Genomic DNA, 20,010 nt, shown 5'->3' on the forward strand with positions numbered 1-20,010 from the left:
AGGAATGTGATTAACTCAAAATTATGAATTGGCAGTATATATATATATATATATATATAATAGTATGATATATATATATATATAGATATATATATTATATATATATATATATAATAAATATTATATATATATATATATACATACATACACACACATGAGGGCTTCCTGCTGTGTGTGTTAATAATTTATGCTGTCTCCAATTGATGGCTGTCACCAGCAACTAAAAGTCAGTCAGTCCCATATTTACTCCTGTTGGGGCCTTGTTTTGTCACTTTTTTCCCCTCTTGGCTTCTTCCATTGTCCTCTTTGGTCTCTTCTCCTCTGCCATGCTCTGCTCTTTTGGAGCGTCACTCAACTTTGTGAACTTTGACTACTAGTCAATGACTAGTAGTCTCAGACCTTTGGACTGTACTGTAGATAGATTTTCCCCATGCCCAGTGGAAATGCCCTTGGTGTCATGTTGCAAGTGCCTATGCTATTCCCAAAGGGTAGCGACAGGGTTGGCCACTTCATTTCATAATTCTAGCAAGCTAAAAGTTAGTAATGGATTAAATAAAACCAAAATATTGTGTGGGGTGGGGTTCACATGATCTCAAACACAGCTGCCTTAGCCAGGGTCAGTCAGGTCAGGTCAGGTCAGGTCAGGTCTTAAACATGCAGGTACTGTCTCAGTTTTCAACATGTGCACGACTCCTCACTTTTAAATTGCACCATGGGATGATTTGAAAGTAGATCAATTGTAATCATTCTGTACTCAAAGTCAAATGAATTGTTGCAGCTTTAAATGTCACAAATAAGCAGTTTATTTAGATGTGTGTGGAGCGCTGGAAACCAAATATATTCTGATGAAAGTAAATAACCTTCAGCAGAGAGCACGTCCATATTAATCTGTCTCTCCCTGTAAACATAGTGTAAAGTGAGACAACAGTATTGACCAAAAGGCTTCATATTAGTAGGAGTTTTGTGGTGATTGCAGCAGTAACAGGCGGTGAGGATGACCACTCTTGGAGTTATGATTGGATGTGATTAATCTCACTACATTACTGTAGTAGTGTAGTGAGATTAATCATCTTCTAAGATTTCATGAATCACTGCTCAGTAGTGTCTGGATTCTGTGAAAGGCACTACCAAAGAAACCACATACAGCTGAATGAGGCTGACTGCACTGTGCAAGTTACTTGTTTGCTGGATGCTAAACTCACTGAGTCTGTCTTTTTGCAGGACATCCCATGCCCGAGCCAAAGCGGATGCTGCAGACCAGGCAGCACAGTCAGCCAGTCAGGATTCAGATATTGCCAGAGCTGTGGCTAGAGAGCTCTCCCCATCCTTCCATCAGCCAGGTAACAACAGCAGCAGCATGACAAAACACAGTAGAGCAGATGAGTGTAAAATAGAAGAGTGAGATGAATCAGATGCTAAAATCTTTCTTTATTTTGCCACTGACCTATAGAAAGCACAATGTCTAACCCTGTTTTTATTTTCACATCAGTATTAAACTATAGAAATGACTTTGTGTTTCCACTTTTTGGAGTGCAGTACTAGCATCTGCTCTGCATTTCAGGACACCTGTTTTTTATTTTTATGTTAATATCTAAAACAATGCTTTAACATCCACCAATACATCACAGTGAGCAGTGAAGTAAACAATAAATCTCTTTAGAAAGGGACAGAGTCTACTATCTTATGCTGCTAAACACACAGTAATCTGACTGATTCTGATTTATGGCGTCTGGAGGAGGGCTAAATTTAAGCCAGTGGTTCTCAACCTGGGGATTTAAACCACCAAGGGTGTTGCAGGATCATTTCAGGGCAAAAGTAGTTGTGGAGAGTCAAATAAAATCATGTTGTAAATGTAAAGGATTAAAAAGCACTGTTTTAAACAATCATACAACTACATCTGAAGTGATTCTTGCTGAACAATCATGATCAAGATTGATTGTCTCTGGATAAAAGTCATTGTCATGTAAAAGTGGCTTCATTATCTCATTACCTCAGTTAAACAGTTGTTTTTTTCTGACTGGGTAAATATCTCAGTCTCATCAGAAAATAAAATGTATCTTGTTATCTGTTTTTAATTACGAGATAAAAAGATAATTAGCTTATCATCATAATAGCATCAAATGTTATCGTAGGTTTGAATTGTAAAATTCCTCCATGCAAATGCCTGTTCTGTCTCAAAGATTTGTTTGATCATGGAACTATTAAACAGCAGACCAGTACAAGGACAATAAGTACTTTTGCTCCTTATTATAAAAGTGTCTGAGTCTATGAATTTAAGTCTAATTTAAATTTATATACAGTACACACATATCCCTGACACAGGTGTGACTGGTCACAAGGGTTGGTTCCATTTCCGGTTTTGCCAGTCCGGTCCTAGTGTACAAGTCTCAACTGGTCTGATTTGATTCAAACTGAAATAAGCAGCATTTGTGGGCTGTCAGTACAATAGTGTCAACTCTGCAATACATGGAGCGTTAGCAGAATACAAATCATAGCTGAGCAGAGTCTTCAGTACGTTGCTAACTAGTTTGTGAAACACATTGCTGGTGGGTGATGTTTAAAGTGGAAGCCAATGACAGATCCTTCTTTTCACTTCCCCCCCTTTTCTTCATTCCTCCAGTTTCCAGTTTTTTCTGTAGACATATGTTTTTTCTTATTTCAGGCCCTGACTACATACGGCAGAAGTATAATGAACCAGTAGAGGTGAAGGAGGTTCCTGAGGAGAAAAAGGAGAAATCTCCATCTGGAAGCCCTCATTTCTACCGGAAAGGCACAACACCCAACCAGTCTCCATCTCAGAGCCCAAGTGCAAGCCCCACTCCTTCACCTGGTCCTGTTAAAAAGACCTTTTTCAGCAGTAAAACTCCCACTGCCATCACTCCTGCTGGGAAAGAGAACAAAACCCCAACAGCTGAGTGTTTGACAGCAGGTAGGCAGCTTGGGTTATTGTTGGTTGCTCTCATAAAATATCAGCAAACAGTCATTAGTTAACAGTTTTATAATTAACAGCAGACAGTTTACCTGACTAGTCAAACGTTTGACACAGCTTCCCATTCACGTTTATTTATTTATTTATTTATATTGACACTGAAGACATCAAAACTATGAAATCACACATGGATTTTTTTAGATCTTTGATGACAGCTTTTACTGTAACACTCTTACCTGAAATGATTTTTAGTTAACCGGTGTGCCTTGTAAAAAATGAATTCTTAATGCATTTGAGACCATCAGGTATGTTGTCAGAGGTAGTGTTGGTATACAGTTAATAATCAAATTAGTAAAGAGAAACAACAGTACATCATTACTTTAAGACATGAAGGTCAGTTTATACAGAACATTTCAACAAGTTCATGACAGGTAGCAGACTCAGAAACCACCAGTGAACAGCACCTCAGTTTAGAGCCCACATACAGTGCCTTGAAAAAGTATTCATACCCCTTGTAGTTTTTCACATTTTGCCACCTTACAACTACAAACTTGTGAGATTTTATGTGATCGATCAGCACAAAGTAGCATAATTGTGAAGTGGAATGGAAATGATACATAGTTTTCAAAATTTTTAATTGTGAAGTGGAATGGAAATGATACATAGTTTTCAAAATTTTAAGCTAATAAAAATAATGAAAAATGTGGTGTGCATTTGTATTCAGCCCCCTGCATCAATACTTTGTAAAGCCACCTTTCACTGCAATTACAGCTGCATATCTTTTGGGGTATGTCTCTACCAGCTTTGCACACCTAGACACTGAAATTTTTGCCCATTCTTCTTTGCAAAATAGCTCAAGCTCAGCCAGGTTGGATGGAGAGCGTTTGTGAACAGCAGTTTTCAAGTCCTGCGACTGATGCTCAATGGGATTTAGGTCTGGACTTGACTGGGTCATTCTAACACATATTCTTTGATCTAAACCGTTCCATTGTAGCTCTGGCTTTATGTTTAGGGTCATTGTCTTTCTGGAAGATGAATCTCCTTCCCAGTCTCAAGTCTTTTGCAGCCTCCTCCTTCTTCCAGGGTTGCCCTGTATTTAGCTGCATCCATCTTCCCATCAACTCTGACCAGCTTCCCTGTCCCTGCTGAAGAAAAGTATCCTACAGCGGGATACACACCATCACACCAGTGGGGATGGTGTGTTCAGGGTGATGAGCAGTGTTAGTTTTCCGCCACACATAGCACTTTGTATTTTGGCCAAAAAGTTCAATTTTGGTCTCATCTGACCAAAGCACCTTCTTCCACATGTTTGTGGTGTCCCCTACATGGCTTGTGGCAAACTGCAAACAGGACTTCTTATGCCTTTCTTTCAACAATGGCTTTCTTCTTGCCCCTCTTCCATAAAGGCCAGATTTGTGGAGTGCATGACTTCTAGTTGTCCTGTGTACAGATTCTTCCACCTGAGTTGTGGATTTCTGCAGCTCCTCCAGACTGACCATGGGCCTCTTGGCTGCTTCTCTGACCAGTGCTCTCCTCGCTCACTCTGTCAGTTTAGGTGGACGGCCATGTCTTGTAGGTTTGCAGTTGTGCCTTACTTTGTCCATTTTTGGATGATGGATGGAACATTGGTCCTTGAGATGTTCAAAGCTTGGGATATTTTTTTTATAACCTAACCCTGCTTTAAACTTCTTGCCAACTTTATTCCTGACCTGTCTGGTGAGGTCCTTGTTCTTCATGATACTGTTGTTCACTAGTGTTCTCTAACAAACCACTGAGGCCTTTGCAGAACAGGTGTATTTATACTATGAGTAAATTGCACACAGGTGGAGTCAATTTACTAATAAGGTGACTTTTGAAGGCAATTGATTGCACTGCATTGTATTTAGGGGTATCAGAGTACAAGGGGCTGAATACAAATGCACACCACACTTTTCAGAATTATATTCGTTAAAAAAATTTAAAACCATATATAATTTTTGTTCTACTTCACAATTTTGTGCTACTTTTTGATGGTATATCATATAAAATCTCAACTAAACACATTCAAGTTTGTGATTGTAAGGTCACAAAATGTGAAAAAGTCATTCAAGTTTGTGATTGTAAGGTCACAAAATGTGAAAAAGTTCAAGGTGTATGAATACTTTTTCAAGGAACTGTAAGTACTTCACAGAGTTCAAGTATCAGACACATCTCTACGTCAACTGCTCAGAGGAGACTGTGAGATTCCCACCGTGAAGCATAAAGAGAAGGAGCTATGATGGTGTGAAGATTCTTTGCTTGTGTAGGCTACCACAGCATTCTGCAGCAACATACCATCCCATCTGATTTGAGCTTAGTGGGGCCTTCATTTGTGGGACCAACTTTCCATTAAAATTCTGCATCAGGTGATCTGGCCTCAGTGACCACCCACCCAAATCAAGATTCAGTGTTACAAGCAGGAAAAATGGTCACGCGTCAGGATTTGAGCAACTTTGACAAGAACCAAACTGTGATGGCTTCATGTATCAGTCAGAGCATCTCCAAAACTGCAGCTTTTGTGGGCTGTTCCTGGTCTGCAGTGGAACATTTTTAATTGTGGCTGGGCTGTTCCTGGTCTGCAGTGGAACATTTTTAATTGTGGCTAGACGTATGGAGTCTTTCTCTTTTTTTATTTTTCTCTTTGCACATCCACTAAGTTGATGCCTCTCCATGTTTCATTTCTGTCTTTTCTTGTTTTTTTTAAATGATACATTTGCGTACTTGTGGACTGACCCAACTGACAGATTGGGGAAAGGGGGGAAGAATGGTCATGTAATCTCGATTTGTTCAATATTATCATTATTATTGTTTTTGTTATTATGAAATTAGTGTTCATGATGAGTTATATATGGCCATTTATCATTTTCAAGTGAATAACATACAAATTAACGAAAATTATTTTTAAAGTTTGTGTCATGTGGTGCCCCCCCAAGTGGTTGTGAATGGTTGGTGCCCCTGGGCACTGTGCCGCAGGTCCATATGGTTAATCCGGCCTTGACTGAAAGTGACAACAATGGGCATGTGAACATCAGAACTGGACCACAGAACAATGGGAAGATGGCCTGGTCTAGTCATGTTTTCACATGGATGATCGGGTGCGTGTCCGTTGCTTATCTGGGGAACACCGGGTTGCACTATGGGAAGAAGGCAGGTTGGCAGAGGCAGTGTAACGCTTTGGGCAACGTTCTGCTGGTGAAACCTTGTGTCCTGCCATGTGGATGTTACTTTGACATGTACCACCTACCTACATGGTTGCAGACAATGTACACCCTTTCATGAAAACAGTATTCTCTAATGGCCTCTTTCAGCAGAATGCCAAGTGTGTGCAAAGCTGCCATCAATGCAAAAGGACTTTAAAGACTCTAAAATATAAAACATATTTTGCTTTGTTTACACTTTTTTTTGTTTACCATATAATTCCATATGTGTCATTTAATAGTTTCATAGTTCTGGTCTTCAGTGTAACCTACAATGTAGAAATAATAGTAAATCAGGTGTGTCCAAGCATTTGACTGGTACTGTATCTGCAACAGATTTCTATGCATGTATGGAGGACACACAGGATTCATATTAGGTATCTAGGCCTTGAGCTTGTCCTGCACAGCAAGCATGTGTTTTATAGCTTTTGTAGAATCAGTGCCTTGAGTGGAATACTCATTTGAAAGTTGGGCTGAATAAATGGTTGGCAGCAGCAATAACTAGCAGCAACGTGCTGAGCAGCAACAGCAGCAATTCTCAAAGCAACAATACCAGCAACAATTCTATAGATAATTCTTAAATACACTCTTATGGCGGCAAATTACCATGCTGTGTGCTGGCCTGACCATTGGTCTTGCCCAACAAGTCAAGGAGGATCGAACCACCAACCCTATGATTAATGGACAACTTGGTCCACCTCTTCCCCAACCAACATGTATTGGTTCTTTAGTTAACAATTTCTCTTCTCCTTTCTTCTACTCGGCAGGCATAACAAAGGCAGCATCAAAACTTTCTCTCAAACAGGAAGTGAGGCAACAAGAGGCTCCTCAAGCAGTCAAACCAGCTATTACCACGACAGTCACCAGTTACCCCAGCAATGGGCAGATTCACTCCCAGTACCACGGTTACTATGTCAAGGCAGACGTCACGATTCCACCACCTGAAGACCCAATAGGTCTGGAGGATGACTTTCACCCATCAAGCCTTGCACGCTTACCGCCACCTGCCAAACAGATTCAGGTACCAGCACTAAAATACCTGCCAGCCCCTAGCCCTTCACCAGTTCCACCAAAAGAGGGCACAAAAACGCCGGAGCCTCCAAAGCCAAAAAGAGTGGAATCAACCAAACCAAAGAGCCTTGCAGAAACCAAGAAAGCTAGTGTGGAAATAGCTCCTGAAATTATAGAGGAGGAGTCGGTGAGTTACTTTTAGATCAAGTTAACATACATGTTTAATTTTGACTCTTTCTTGCAGTTTTGAGTGCAGTTTTCTGAGCCCCAGCGGGAATTAAAGCCACAATCCTGGTAATGTTCATGCCAGCCACCTCCAGCTTGTTCTTTAGAGGTCTGAGGGGGCAGTGAGTTCACTGATGAATGCTTCTTTCTGGCTCTCACTTGATGTCATTTCCCATTAGCATTAGAACGTCCATACTCTGAGCCTCCAATGGCACATGACTGAAAAGCTCTACACAGGAAGTAGACTGCCTTGCCTAGTACCTTGTGTTGGTGCATTGTTTGCACATTTACTGCAATTGATTGAAAAGTTTTGGTTGAAGGCTTAGGCTTTAAGCTTTTTAGCCTTTTTTGGATAGTGACATCTTGAGGAATGGGTGAACAGTATACAGTGGTATACTTAACATTTGTCAATCGTTTTAAAATATAATGCCCATGAGATTATCATATTTATTTGTAACTGCTACATTGTTCTCCACCTTTGGTAATAATGACAAACTGCAGGTAAGTCATGCCTGACAAAGTAAGCCTGTGTTTGTTGTACCCTGGATGGCGTACATGTGCCATGTACTCATGTTGTTGGTTGTACATGACTTTGTGAGTGATTGACATTCTGTCCCTGTTCCAGCTGCTCATCCTCAAAGTGGAGAGAGACCAGCTGGATAGTTTTGCAGAGTCGTATAATTGTGCCTTTATGACACATCAATAAAATTCTAAAGGGGCAGCAACCATTTCACAACCATTTGGCAGGCTGCGAAATGTAATGTCTAATGATACTATTGACAACTGTGCATTTAAACTGCTAATGTTACCCTCAGTCAAGACTGGCAGGACTTTTAAGATGATAAGTGATAGTGTGGATAAAAGAGTGCTGAAGATGATAAGCTTAAAACAATAATATGATGTTAAAGATTTGACTTGAGTATTCCCACTACTGTTCACTGCCAAGATACCGAGACATCAGTATCTGTTTTTGTGCTCAACTATTTTATCTACTTACAAAATGGCTCCTAGACTGTTTACCAGCCATTTAGCAACATGCCCGGTGTTGTCTTCACTTGACTTTTGTCATCAAGATCACAGCGAGCATAAAATGTGTTAAGCTCATCTGGAAATTTGGCCTGACACATGATGTCCCCATCGCTCCTGCTTTTGTAGCCTGTGATAGTCTGGATGGCCTGCCACATATCTTTAGTGCAGAGGCCTCTCTCTTTCCAATCTCTGCTAATGTCCTGATGATGCTATGCCCCCACGGTAAATGTGTCTCAAACAGTCCTGTAGTACTGTTATAGCATCGTGTGTCCACACTCCAGGACATATGTGTGAACAGGGACTTGCTGATGGAAGTTAGGTAAAACAGTTCTGAGGTCTGTTTGATTAATATCACCAAATGGTTGTTGGGTTGCTTTGTCATGTGACTGCTGATGATCTCATGCACTTCCTGTAGTGTATTTAGTTTTAATCTGAAGGAATGTAAACAGCAGCGGCCTGTGATCAAGTGTAACAGCTTGATACAGGATGTTATGATGGAATCAGGCCACTGTAAAAATGAGGGTACAACAGTGCTGAGTTAGTCTGAGTCGTATTTCATCCATTTTATTTTCCTGCGACTGGACATGAACTAATGGAACAGTCTTGTGTACAAACTGGGTTAGCTCATCTCTTACAGTGAAACCACACCGGGCATAATGACCGTAACACTGTGTTGGTCCATTCTCCACGTGCCTTACTCACCAGGAGCGTTTGAGAAGCAATGCGGTTTGTTAACTTTTCCGTGGTCTGTTTTTGTTTGCACAGGGTAATTTTATTTTGAAAATCGAGCTGTACCTCTATGCTGTTTCTGTGTTTGACTTCCAGCCAGCTCAAGCTGCTGGGGTTCAAAACATTGACTAGAGCCGCTCTGAGTAGCTCCGGTGGCCACAGTGCACACGGAACCTGTCACATCCATGCCGGTGGAATTTGGCCTTTATCCCAGCTCTCTTCTCTCTCTTCTTGGGGTGGTCACACTGCTTGCAGTGGAGTTTATTCTAACTGGTCTGGCTGGGTGGTCAGAAGATGTTCTGCACTGAATCCCTGTGCTTGTTTTTCCAACATGGATTAGAGTATTTCTGCCATTAGTAATATGTGCTTAAGTAACAAAGAAAATAACTAGAACATTTCTAAAGAAATTTTGAGTGTGCCTGACTCTGGCCCCGTCACCCCCATACATTATTACTGACACTGCTCAGTAAATTCAGTATTAATACAACAAGCTGTGTCATCATTGCCTTTTTAATGGGCTCTTATTTTGAAGGGACTCTTATTTTGAAAAACTTATCCTGTGTGTGTGTGTGTGTGTGTGTGTGTGTGTGTGTGTGTGTGTGTGTGTGTGTCTGCCCTGTCTGTCTGTCTGTCTGTGTGTGGTGTGTCTGTCTCTCTATCTGTCTGCGAGAGACAAGGATAAAATGGCCGACATTAAAAATGTAGTCTTGATAGTCTGATATCATACACAGACTTCAATAAAGTTAGTCAAAGGCATGCTTGAGGTTGCCAAGAAACCAGGGTGAGCTGCAGGTCAGAGTAATTAGTCACAGGTGCTGCATGCTGTGTCTGTCCCACTGAGATGCACAGTATATGTCTGAATGATCCCCCTCGAAGGTGGCCAAAAACAACCTATAAGGTATGCCTTAAATCAAAATCCGAAATGACCACAAGAATGCTCGTCTCGTAGACCACATCCTTGTCCAGTTTTCAGGCGAAAATTGTATAAACTTTAGCCTCAGGAGTTAGAGAAAGCACAGGTGCTCCCTGCTCCTTCTGGAAAAATCTCTTCTCAAAATAACATAGGAGTCTATAAGGCTGTGGAAGGGAGTAGTCAGTCAGTTAGTGTGTACTGGGCCAAAACTATAAATGTGACAGCTTTAGCAGGCGAATGTGAGTGAGACGACAAATTTTCCTACGTTTCTAGCTATAAATGATTTCTGTAGCTGTGCATTTGCGGCCACAGTCGCAGTTTACAAATTTATTTTTCGATGACTTTTTCTCTCCCTCTCCACTCTAGTTATGACATCATGCACTCTAGCGCTCAAAAGTTCTCACAATACACACCCATTCATTTTTTAGCATGTTTTTTGGCGATTGTTGGCAAAACCGTTTGCCGAAACTCTAAGAAAATTCATAGCAATCGATTCCCGGCCGAGCCGCACGTTTTGATACCTGTTTTGTGTGTGTGCGACAAAAACTCTGGGAGGAGATGCGAACCAAAAAAAACACGGAAGAAACGGAAGACGAACTAGAAAATTTCTAAAGAAATTTTGAGTGTGCCTGACTCTGGCCCCGTCGCCCCCATACATTATTACTGACACTGTCATTTTAGACAGACAAGTTCAAATTAGGTGCCAATAACTGCTAAAATGGCCGTCGCTTGGCTTCTGCCTGCTGGCTTCTGCCTTCTGACTCTTATTTTGAAAATAGCCCCTCCCCCCTCTCCTCCCTGTCTGTGTGTCAGTGTGTGTGTGTGTGTGAGTGTCTGAGTAATTAGTGACAGGTGCGCGCGTGCTCACTCCCTCTCCCTCTGACCCCTGAGCAGACACAAAAGCTTCAAATGAAGCCCCTCGAAGAGGTGGCCGAACATGGCATAAGGTGTGCAAACCAAAATCCGAAATGACCACAAGAATAATCGTCTCGTGGACCATGTCCTTGCCAATTAGCGTGTAGTGGGCCAAAACTATAACAGAGACAGCTTCAACAGCTCTTTCAGGCACACTCAATAATAAGCGCTGTGGATAACATATAGTGTGCGCCTTACACGCACACTCAATAAGAATAAGCCCGAGAGGTTTTAAAGAGTGCTCACTCAATAAAAAAACAAAATGTAAAGAAGTTTGAGCTACTGGCTGTTGCATCTGCATGTGTCTCCATCACTGTGGTAATCGGCTAGTGCAGTCATTTATGAGATCTGTTGCTGCTTATGGAGGTCATCCATTCACTAAATGTGTGCACTATGTACAGTGTCTGCTAATGTAGCTTCATTCAGAACACATGATATAACATCAACATTTTTTTGTGTTTTCTCAGGGCCCTAACTCTATCTTGGTGGCTCTCGTCATGCTGTTGAACGTAGGTCTAGCAATCATTTTTGTCCATTTCCTCACCTGACCAAATCTGAACTCAGGTAAGAACTTATTTCAGCCCCTGCTACCAGAAGTATCTGCTTGTATTAACTGAAACTGTGTTGATGTTCTGTTTATAGATTGCACATAGTTATGTACACTGTTGGGTATAGTTACTTTGGAAAGTAGTTAATTAGTTTACAATGTTACCATCAATTAAAGGTAATCTGTTACATTACAGCGTTACCTATGAATCAAAGTAACGCGTTCGAGTACTCATGTGTTACCACAAATGAAAAGCCGTTTGCAGCGCCTCGCACATGCTGCAGTTTATGCACCGAGACGTCCTGACAATGAATAACATCAGTCATCCAACCAGACTAACTCTGCAGGACAACAATAACGAGAAAGACAGTCAGCAGTATGCCACATAGCGTTTTATTAATTCATTTTTTTTTGATCAGTCAGAACATAAGTAACTCCTGAATTTTTTTTTTACCCGAATGCAGTTATGAAAGTGTGCTTAAGAGCGCTTAAGTAAACACAATCGGAGGTAAACAGGTAGCAGATTCAGATCATTTAGAAATTAACGAGCAGTCAACAATCTAACAGAAATTTGAACAGCTGCCTCTATGTCAAACAAAAATGATAACAGGCTGTGTAACACACTTTTCACCAACGCAGAGTGTGTAATTTACAGTTATGGTCTTGTCCTTTTCGCTGGTGAATTGAAAAAAAATGTGCCACGACTCAAAAGATGTCCTCTCGCACACACACGCAGGTAACGTAGGTCAGCAGGGTACAGCATCATCACAGTGCTGCGCCTTCGCTGACACATCCGCAGGTGGCACAGTACTGACAAAAAGCTGCTGTCGGAATTTTTCTTTCCTTATCCGGGGAAATTCTTAAAGCAACGTATTACTTTTTTTAAAAAATAACTAAGTTATCGATTACTTAACGCATAAAACTAACACATTACATGTTACACGAAAAAAGTAATTAGAGTACTCGTTACCCACAACACTGGTTATGTATATATTCAGTTAGATATTCTTTGATTTGTGTACAGTATCTATTCATCTTATTCAGAGGCAGAGCCACACTACTATTGTCTCTTTTTGCTACACTGAACTTCATGTTCACACACAGTTCTACAGTCTACAGAGAGTGGCAGTTTATCTAAATGCTAAATATGCCAGAAGCTTTGTAAATAATACAGTCGGTATTCATTTCTCCCCTTTGAAGACAGATTCAACCTGCATTCATCTTCAGATCACCTGAATCAGCTGGTTTTGTTATTCCAATATATGTGGCTTGAACTTGGGTTAGGTGTTGATTAATAGAGCATATATTGCAGTATGTACCAGAGAACCCATCCTAATAAACGTTTCCCTCAGTGCAATGCATGCTGGGAAGCAAGGAGTGTTTCTAAAACGCTTAATTTATGTAAATGATTCCATTTATGATCAAATGATAATGGCAAAATAGAAATGACTGCAGATCAACTGCAGATTAAAACAGCAGATCAGAAAAAATTAGGCACAAAGAGGAAGTTGTTTCAGTTCTGAATTATGGCAGTGTATCAATATCGACGAGCCCCCCAACATTTACCACTCAGGTTCACTTCATTTTTCCTGCTGCTCTGGCACTCAGACACATTTCGAAGCGCTCACAGAAACAGAGCTGATCTAGGAAAAGCTTTGCTGTGGCTGTAAACTTCTTCTCTGTAACATCAGGACAATTCTCAATGAGTTCTCTTCGGCCTGCAGTTGCTTGCACTGAGCCTGTATCTGCTGTCAGTTCTTTCTTACATCATTTCATCATTCACTACGCCTGGCCCTCCTTAGTGACTGTTGCTATATGTCTGTCTAGCTCCAGTCTCCATTGGCACATATGGCACATCACTTCCAATGATTACAGTGGATAACAGATTTCCGACAGAGGTAGACAGAAATAGGCTACTCAGTTCTAACTGACAACTGTGTTTTTTCCCTGCTGAACTGACAACTGTCGCTGAATGAATGAGCTGTAACTGATATCTAATTAAACTCAAATTAGCCCCATGAGTTTAGAGGAAAACTTTATCTCCAACTGACACAAATTAAAATAAGAACCTTTGTGTTGTTTGATGATTTTAACTCCTGTAAAGTGTCTTTGAGTATCATGTAAAGCTCTATATAAATAAAATTTATTATAATCATTATTGAATGACGCTTACTGAAATAAACCAAGACGGAACACAACAGACAGAGAATTAGAGACATTTTCAGGTTTGACTAGTCTGATTGGCCACCGCAGCATAATATCAGGTTGTGTTTCTCCAAAGGTTGAAGCTGTTTTCCACCCCTGCAGCTAAAACACAGTACCCCGTTCAAATGAATGGAAAAACCTGCATTTTGGCCACAATGCTGGATTTGGTCTGAATCTGAACTTTGGTTTCCAAAGAATTCCAAAGCCATAAAGAACAGTTCCTGTTTTGCAGAAGAATTTAGTCAACAGTTAACTAACTTAAGAAAGGTCTGCTTCTGGCCACTATGTGAGAATTTTAACGAATAGTTCTAGTTTTACTTGTTTTAAGCACTTTTAGTATTACTTTTTATAACTTGCCTATCTAAAACAACTGAATAGTTATATAGTAGACTGAGTTACTTATTTATTTTATATCCAAAGTTTTTGTTGCTGTGATTAACATACATAGTTGTGGTATGGCTGTCCCTAAATTCAGCATAATAAAGTCATTCTATCCCTAATCTCCATTTTTTCTTACCCTGCAGTGGACTCATCCAAAGTAATCACCCAAGTGGCTAACTCTCTATCAGCCAAAGGGGCCTTTTTAAAAATGGCGCCAGTCAGAACGGCAAACACAAAACGGAGGACTGAAAATAGACGACTGGAGGAGGAGGAGAAGAAGTAGAGGGGAAGAAGAACACACGGGGGGGGCAGAGAGAGAGAAAGAAAGATGAAACCTCCACCATAACTCCCGACCCTTGGTGTCTGAGTCCAACCTGATTGGACTGGCGATGATTTGTGACTCCACTCAGAGTGCAGTGACAGCTGAAGCAAGCAGTCGTTGGTTGGAAAGGGGCCCCCGAGCCCCTCTATCAGGGTTAGAAATAACAGCAGGCCTGGAGAGTAAAGTGAGTGACCTGGCATCTATACTGCCTATAAATGCCTGTAATGTGTGTTCTTCTGTGTCTGTAGTTCCATTTAGACTCCATTTCATCCAACTGTTCAGCAAATTTGGAGGTTTTGAAATGCTGCAATAAAAAGCTTGTGCGTCGTCCAGCTGACTTGAAGAGAATTTGTTTCCCAAATGATCCACCAGAGAACCTGCCATTACAATGATGATTATTATTAAGAAAGTAACTATTGCTTTGAGTCCACCAGATATTGTTCATATGCCATGCTGTCATGAAATGTACTTACAATAAAATAAAATAGAATATACAAATACATATTTGCAGGTTGTGGTAATCAGATCTGTTCCATAAAACATTTCTGAAAGCCTCTTTAGAACTGTAGTGCACTTTAATTGAACTGTTCAGCAGGCCTTCATGGATAATCAGTCAATGCCTTTCCTGCTGCCACCCCCTGCATAACGTGTTGATTAAGAAACTATTTTTTTACACGTATGTGTCTGCTTCTGCTGTTTGTGTTTCTGTACGTGTGTGTACGTGTGTGGGTGGGTGGTGGACTGGATATGTTCGGAGATGCACTTTGAGGTGATGGAAGCCAACAGCTGCCTTACCATTTTACAGAGTGACGTGGTGGTGGGTGTGAAGGGCCCAGGCAGGAATGTGAAACACTTGGCTGATTCTCCCTTTGCCATGTCCTGGGAGAGCAGCTCTATTTATACCAGTCTGTCTATCAAACTGTTCATATGTGTTTCCGTGGGCCTCAGCGCCTGCCGTTTTATATCAGGTGCACGTTAGACAATCAGAGGGGTTTATTCCAAAATTGAAAGATAAAGTTAAATTTGGAAAACTTCATCTCATTTTAAACTGCTATTATTCCACAGTGCATTTCCTCTTTGTAGTCTATTAAATAAGAGCAGGTGTCATTTTGTTTTTGATGTAATCACTGCATCACTGTATCTGCCTTCACTAATACTACCAGTCTGTTTCATTGATAGAGGAAACATTCAGATACACTCCCTGATTTTTAGGAAGTGCAAATTATCCCAACTGTCTGATATTTGATTGTTATTGTGTGTACTCCACTACTGCTCTACTAGTATTACATTGTCATGATTTCCTATGTGCAGTTTATTGCACTAGTAGGTGTAAACTGGATTGCAACTGTAAGCAGCTAGCTGTTAATATCTTGTACCTACTGAGATGTACCTTTACTGGCATGTTATAGCAAGCTAGGTTTAAAGAGTAGCTTGCAGTTTAGGTGCTCCAACAGGAAAATCCTCCTAAAACCTCTACTCTGAGTCCAACAGTACATTGGAAGGAAATGTTTCAAATTGGAGCTATAAAGTAAAATCACGGAGTGTACTTTAACATCAGAATTCTTAGAAATGCTGTTTACATATGAGTTCAGTCAGTGACCGTGCAGTGTAATGTGCTTCTGTATGCTCAAAAGTATTAAATGAACAAAACTAAATTTATAACTGGATGAATCAAAACTGAAATTTGTAAAATTATTGTTATACATCTGGATCTACCAGGTCTGATATGGTTCACATCTCAGTCAGTTCCGTGGCATTGGTCAACTAAATGCACACTACCAAAATTCAAATCTGTAGTGTGCTTTGGCCCAGATCAGGACGGGATGATGCTCGGTACAGAACGCTCTCCTGTCAGAGTACATAAAAACATGTCAACTCTGCTTCATTCTTTGTGATCAACGCAGAAGGTAGAAATCCAGATGTCATGCAATTGGCATGGACAGCTGTTTTGATTATGATAACTTTAGGTCTCTGTCCTTTTCCACACCAAAGCTGAGAACATAATGCAAATACAAAGTACCATAATGACCATCTAATGAATATACTGTCTGTGAGATGTACCGGTAAAAGTCATCATGATACATGGACAACACAGTACTTGCTGATATTATATTTGGTCTAAACTATATTTTATATTCTATACTATATTTTTTGGAATATGCAACACACTAAGGTACAACTATGTAATTGCACTGACAATTTCAGTCCAAGAAAACTCTTGTATTTTCTCTCTTTTGCTTGAGCCTGATGTTTGCATCCACTTCTGCTGAAGGGCTAATGTTAACTTTTTGGTTTGAATGATTTATGGCCATTCTGGGGAAAATGAAAGTTTTCTTGTTGCCCCATATTAATTTGTATATTTTTGTATTTTGCTGTGTATTTGCTAATCTAGTAAGTACTCCTCTGTTAAGGAAATACTATTTATTGATGTAGAGTTGATGATGATGATTTCTCTCATGTTGTCATGAGTCTTTGGAAGAATGAACTGAAATTGTTTTTGCCTTTATAGCCAAAAATCAGAGCTATGATGCAAAACATGCAGTATATTATTTATTTATTTTGATGTGAAAACAAATTTATTTGCTGATTAAGATGAATAATGATTGGCATTATTAGTCAATGATTAACAGTCTGTGTCTATGATTTGATGCATTATTAACAGTGGATTTTGTCTGATAGACATTTAAATAGTGTAACGTGGCATGATATCTGTTCTGTGTAACATGGCCTCATGATTCATCTTCAATAATCTGTGTCACACCAACAAGCTGAAATTTCTACATGTGATGGTTGATGCACTTCATTTTATGGTTTTGTAATTTACCAGTCATTTTCATGAGGTTCTAATTTTTCTAGGAAATAATTAGAAAATTACAGACATGGCTGTCACAACTGCATTACTGTGATAAAGACCACTCTGTAGGAGCAGAATGTTTTCAACAGATGGTTCATTTTGTTAAGTTCATTGATTTTTTTCTGCTGGTGTATGAAAGGTGGTTTCAAAATTAAGTATTTTCTGTTTGAAATCAGCCACTACTAACATGCATGATGCCACGTTGTATTTTTCTGTATTTGGATGAAAGGTAAAGTTTTAGATAGAGAACATAGAAATATTTGAACTCTTAATTAAGTTTACGTTAGGAGAAGAAAAAGCATTGTCTTAAATATGTTTTTACCCTGATTGCTGAGATTAGAATAACTAATTTTTCTTATAATATGATTGTGGTGCCTTGATTAGCATGCAGATATTGGCTCGCTTTGTTTTGTTGGTTTGGATGTCGGAGTAAAACTTTGTATAAAGTGTGTGTGAGTGTGTGTTCAGTCACATTAGTTGTGAGTACCTGCTGAATGTCTGGAATGGATTACAGAAGTCAAAGCAAACGTCAGTGTGGAACTTTTCTTACATTGAAACTTCAGTCTCAGTAAGGCTGCTGTATGGTGCTTCCAGTGCATTTTTAGATTCAGAACTTAATGAAAGTTCCATTCCCATTTGTCTGTAGACTCCCATTGAAACTCCATCAGAAACACCACTGACATGCGTCTTCTTCATTCCATCACTGGGAATTTAGTGCTGTCCACGATCTGCAGGGAAACAGCTTTGTCTGTCATCTTGGACAATAACACATAGCATGTGAACAGCAGCTGAGCTTCATAGTTTTTCTACACCATCAGGAAAAAGGAGCAACATAGTTAGCAGTTAACAGAAAATCCATCCATCCAGACTTTTTCTTAGAGTGAAATAACATAGATAAAAAATTAAATTGAATCTTAAGAGTCCAATGTGTCACCAAAGGCCCTGCAGAGAAACAGGAAGCAGGTTTTGAAAGTGATTCAGTAAACCTTTAACTGTGACTCCATCTCAAATATTTTAACACTAGACTCAACATCAGTTAGCTTAATCACTTCTCTGGCATCATTCCAGAATTCATAGAACTATGGTCACATATGTAACTATTATTTGAAAGAAGCATTTTTGATTACGTAAAAGGAGGTGTGTCCAAGTTTAAACAGGCTGTTGAATTGTTCTTTAGGGCCCTCTAGCTATACATTTTACACAAGGTCTTAAATATCATGTGCACCTGACACATAATACCCAGATACGTTTAATGGAACTCTGCTTTTATGGAAAACTTCAGATGTTATAATTCTAAGTGAGATTTATTTTTCCCAGTTCGAGGGTCTAAGACTTCTGACAGCTTTTCATGAAGCTGGTTTCCACGTTGCAGTAACTTATTATCAAGTGACCTTTCAAAGAATGTATGTAATTAAAGCCATTCAGTGGGAAATAAGCTTATAGATCAAACTAATCACATGTGTATTTATTTATTTATTTATTTTGTTTTGTGCTGTTTCTTTTGAAGGGTTTACACTATATAGAAGTTTTGAGATGTGCTGCAGACTTGAAAAATGAGGCAGAGTTGGGTTGATGATTAGTTGGCACTGTGGTGGAACTCATATTGTACGTACAGTAGGGGAAGCTTCAGATGGACTGTTGTGACTGTATTTGATGCTAGACATGAATGGTGCTGTACTATTGTGCTTACAGGTATTTTAAGACTGTAGGTGAAACCAGCCAACGTTATGGCATAAAGCACATAGTTCACATACAGAAGGATGAACTTCTGATCTGACGACTGCATTAGACCCACTCTCCAGTAAATGAGAAATTGATGTGAAATTTAACAAGCAGATTTGTATCATTGACCAATAGCATGCAGTCTTGACAGAGCTGAAGTCTGAGGGAAGGGAGAGACAGAGAGAGTTCATTTCTGTGTATACAGACAGACATATATATACATACTGTGTATATATAGATATACATATATATAGCTACCATATGTAGAAGGCCTATGGTGGGTGCAAACACGTGTTCCTCATAAAAAATAGCTTTGCTGGAGTGTGGGTGTTTTAACATCATGCTTTACTCATGTCTGATCTTAGAGAGGAAACAAGGTTGTTATAGAAAGAGGTCATTTGAGTAGGAAAGAGAAAGAAGTGATTGAAACTGTACTGGTCTGATGTGTCTGATGAAATGTTTGAGGAAAACAGGAAAGAGAAGAGAAGTGAGCCTTGGACTTTATCAGGAATGTTTTTTTTGGGGCTAAATTACAATAAGTAGCAAATGAGTGAGAGCAGATAGTGTGGAGCCGAACTGTAGAGTGTCTGCTGAAGGAAGGATTTTGTGACAGATCAAAGTGGAACCTTTTTATGGATGTGCATTGAATGAGCTCCAACATTGTTCTTGTTGACATATTTGTACAGTTTATTTGTGGCTCATTTTACTGAATGTGCCATCAGTGTTTTAACAGGATGATCTATCATGACTGATATCTGAAATAAAAAATTATATTTTTCCCTCTGTATAGGATGTCTGTGTATGCTTGTTAAGGCATTGTGAGAGCTTTTCTGAAACTTCATGACTGTATTTTGAATATTTGGCTTAATTGCTAGATGAATAAGTCATCCTGACCTTTGCTGATGACAGTGCACATACTGTTATATATTATATTACATTACAGCGTTGGGTTTTCTGTTTGTTTTTTGGCTGTTGTTTCTATGGAGAGAAATTAAAAAGTGGTTTACATTATA

General features: G+C 39.7%; 1 protein-coding gene across 2 annotated transcripts in view; it reads left to right on the forward strand.

Moving 5' to 3' along the window:
- Positions 1-20,010, forward strand: part of LOC104939675 (junctophilin-1) — a 47,646-nt gene extending 27,636 nt beyond the window's left edge. Inside the window, exons 3-7 of one of the 2 annotated variants that reach the window (XM_027283087.1) lie at positions 1,222-1,340; positions 2,663-2,929; positions 6,912-7,342; positions 11,434-11,530; positions 14,243-20,010. In XM_027283087.1, coding sequence (XP_027138888.1) covers positions 1,222-1,340; positions 2,663-2,929; positions 6,912-7,342; positions 11,434-11,514 — 898 coding nt within the window. In that variant the 3' untranslated portion in view covers positions 11,515-11,530; positions 14,243-20,010. Of the gene's footprint in view, positions 1-1,221; positions 1,341-2,662; positions 2,930-6,911; positions 7,343-11,433; positions 11,531-14,242 lie in introns of those variants that run through there. The other variant, XM_027283088.1, reaches the window with a different exon arrangement.

The sequence above is a fragment of the Larimichthys crocea genome, chromosome X, assembly GCF_000972845.2.
Source record: "Larimichthys crocea isolate SSNF chromosome X, L_crocea_2.0, whole genome shotgun sequence".
Lineage (NCBI taxonomy): Eukaryota > Metazoa > Chordata > Actinopteri > Sciaenidae > Larimichthys > Larimichthys crocea.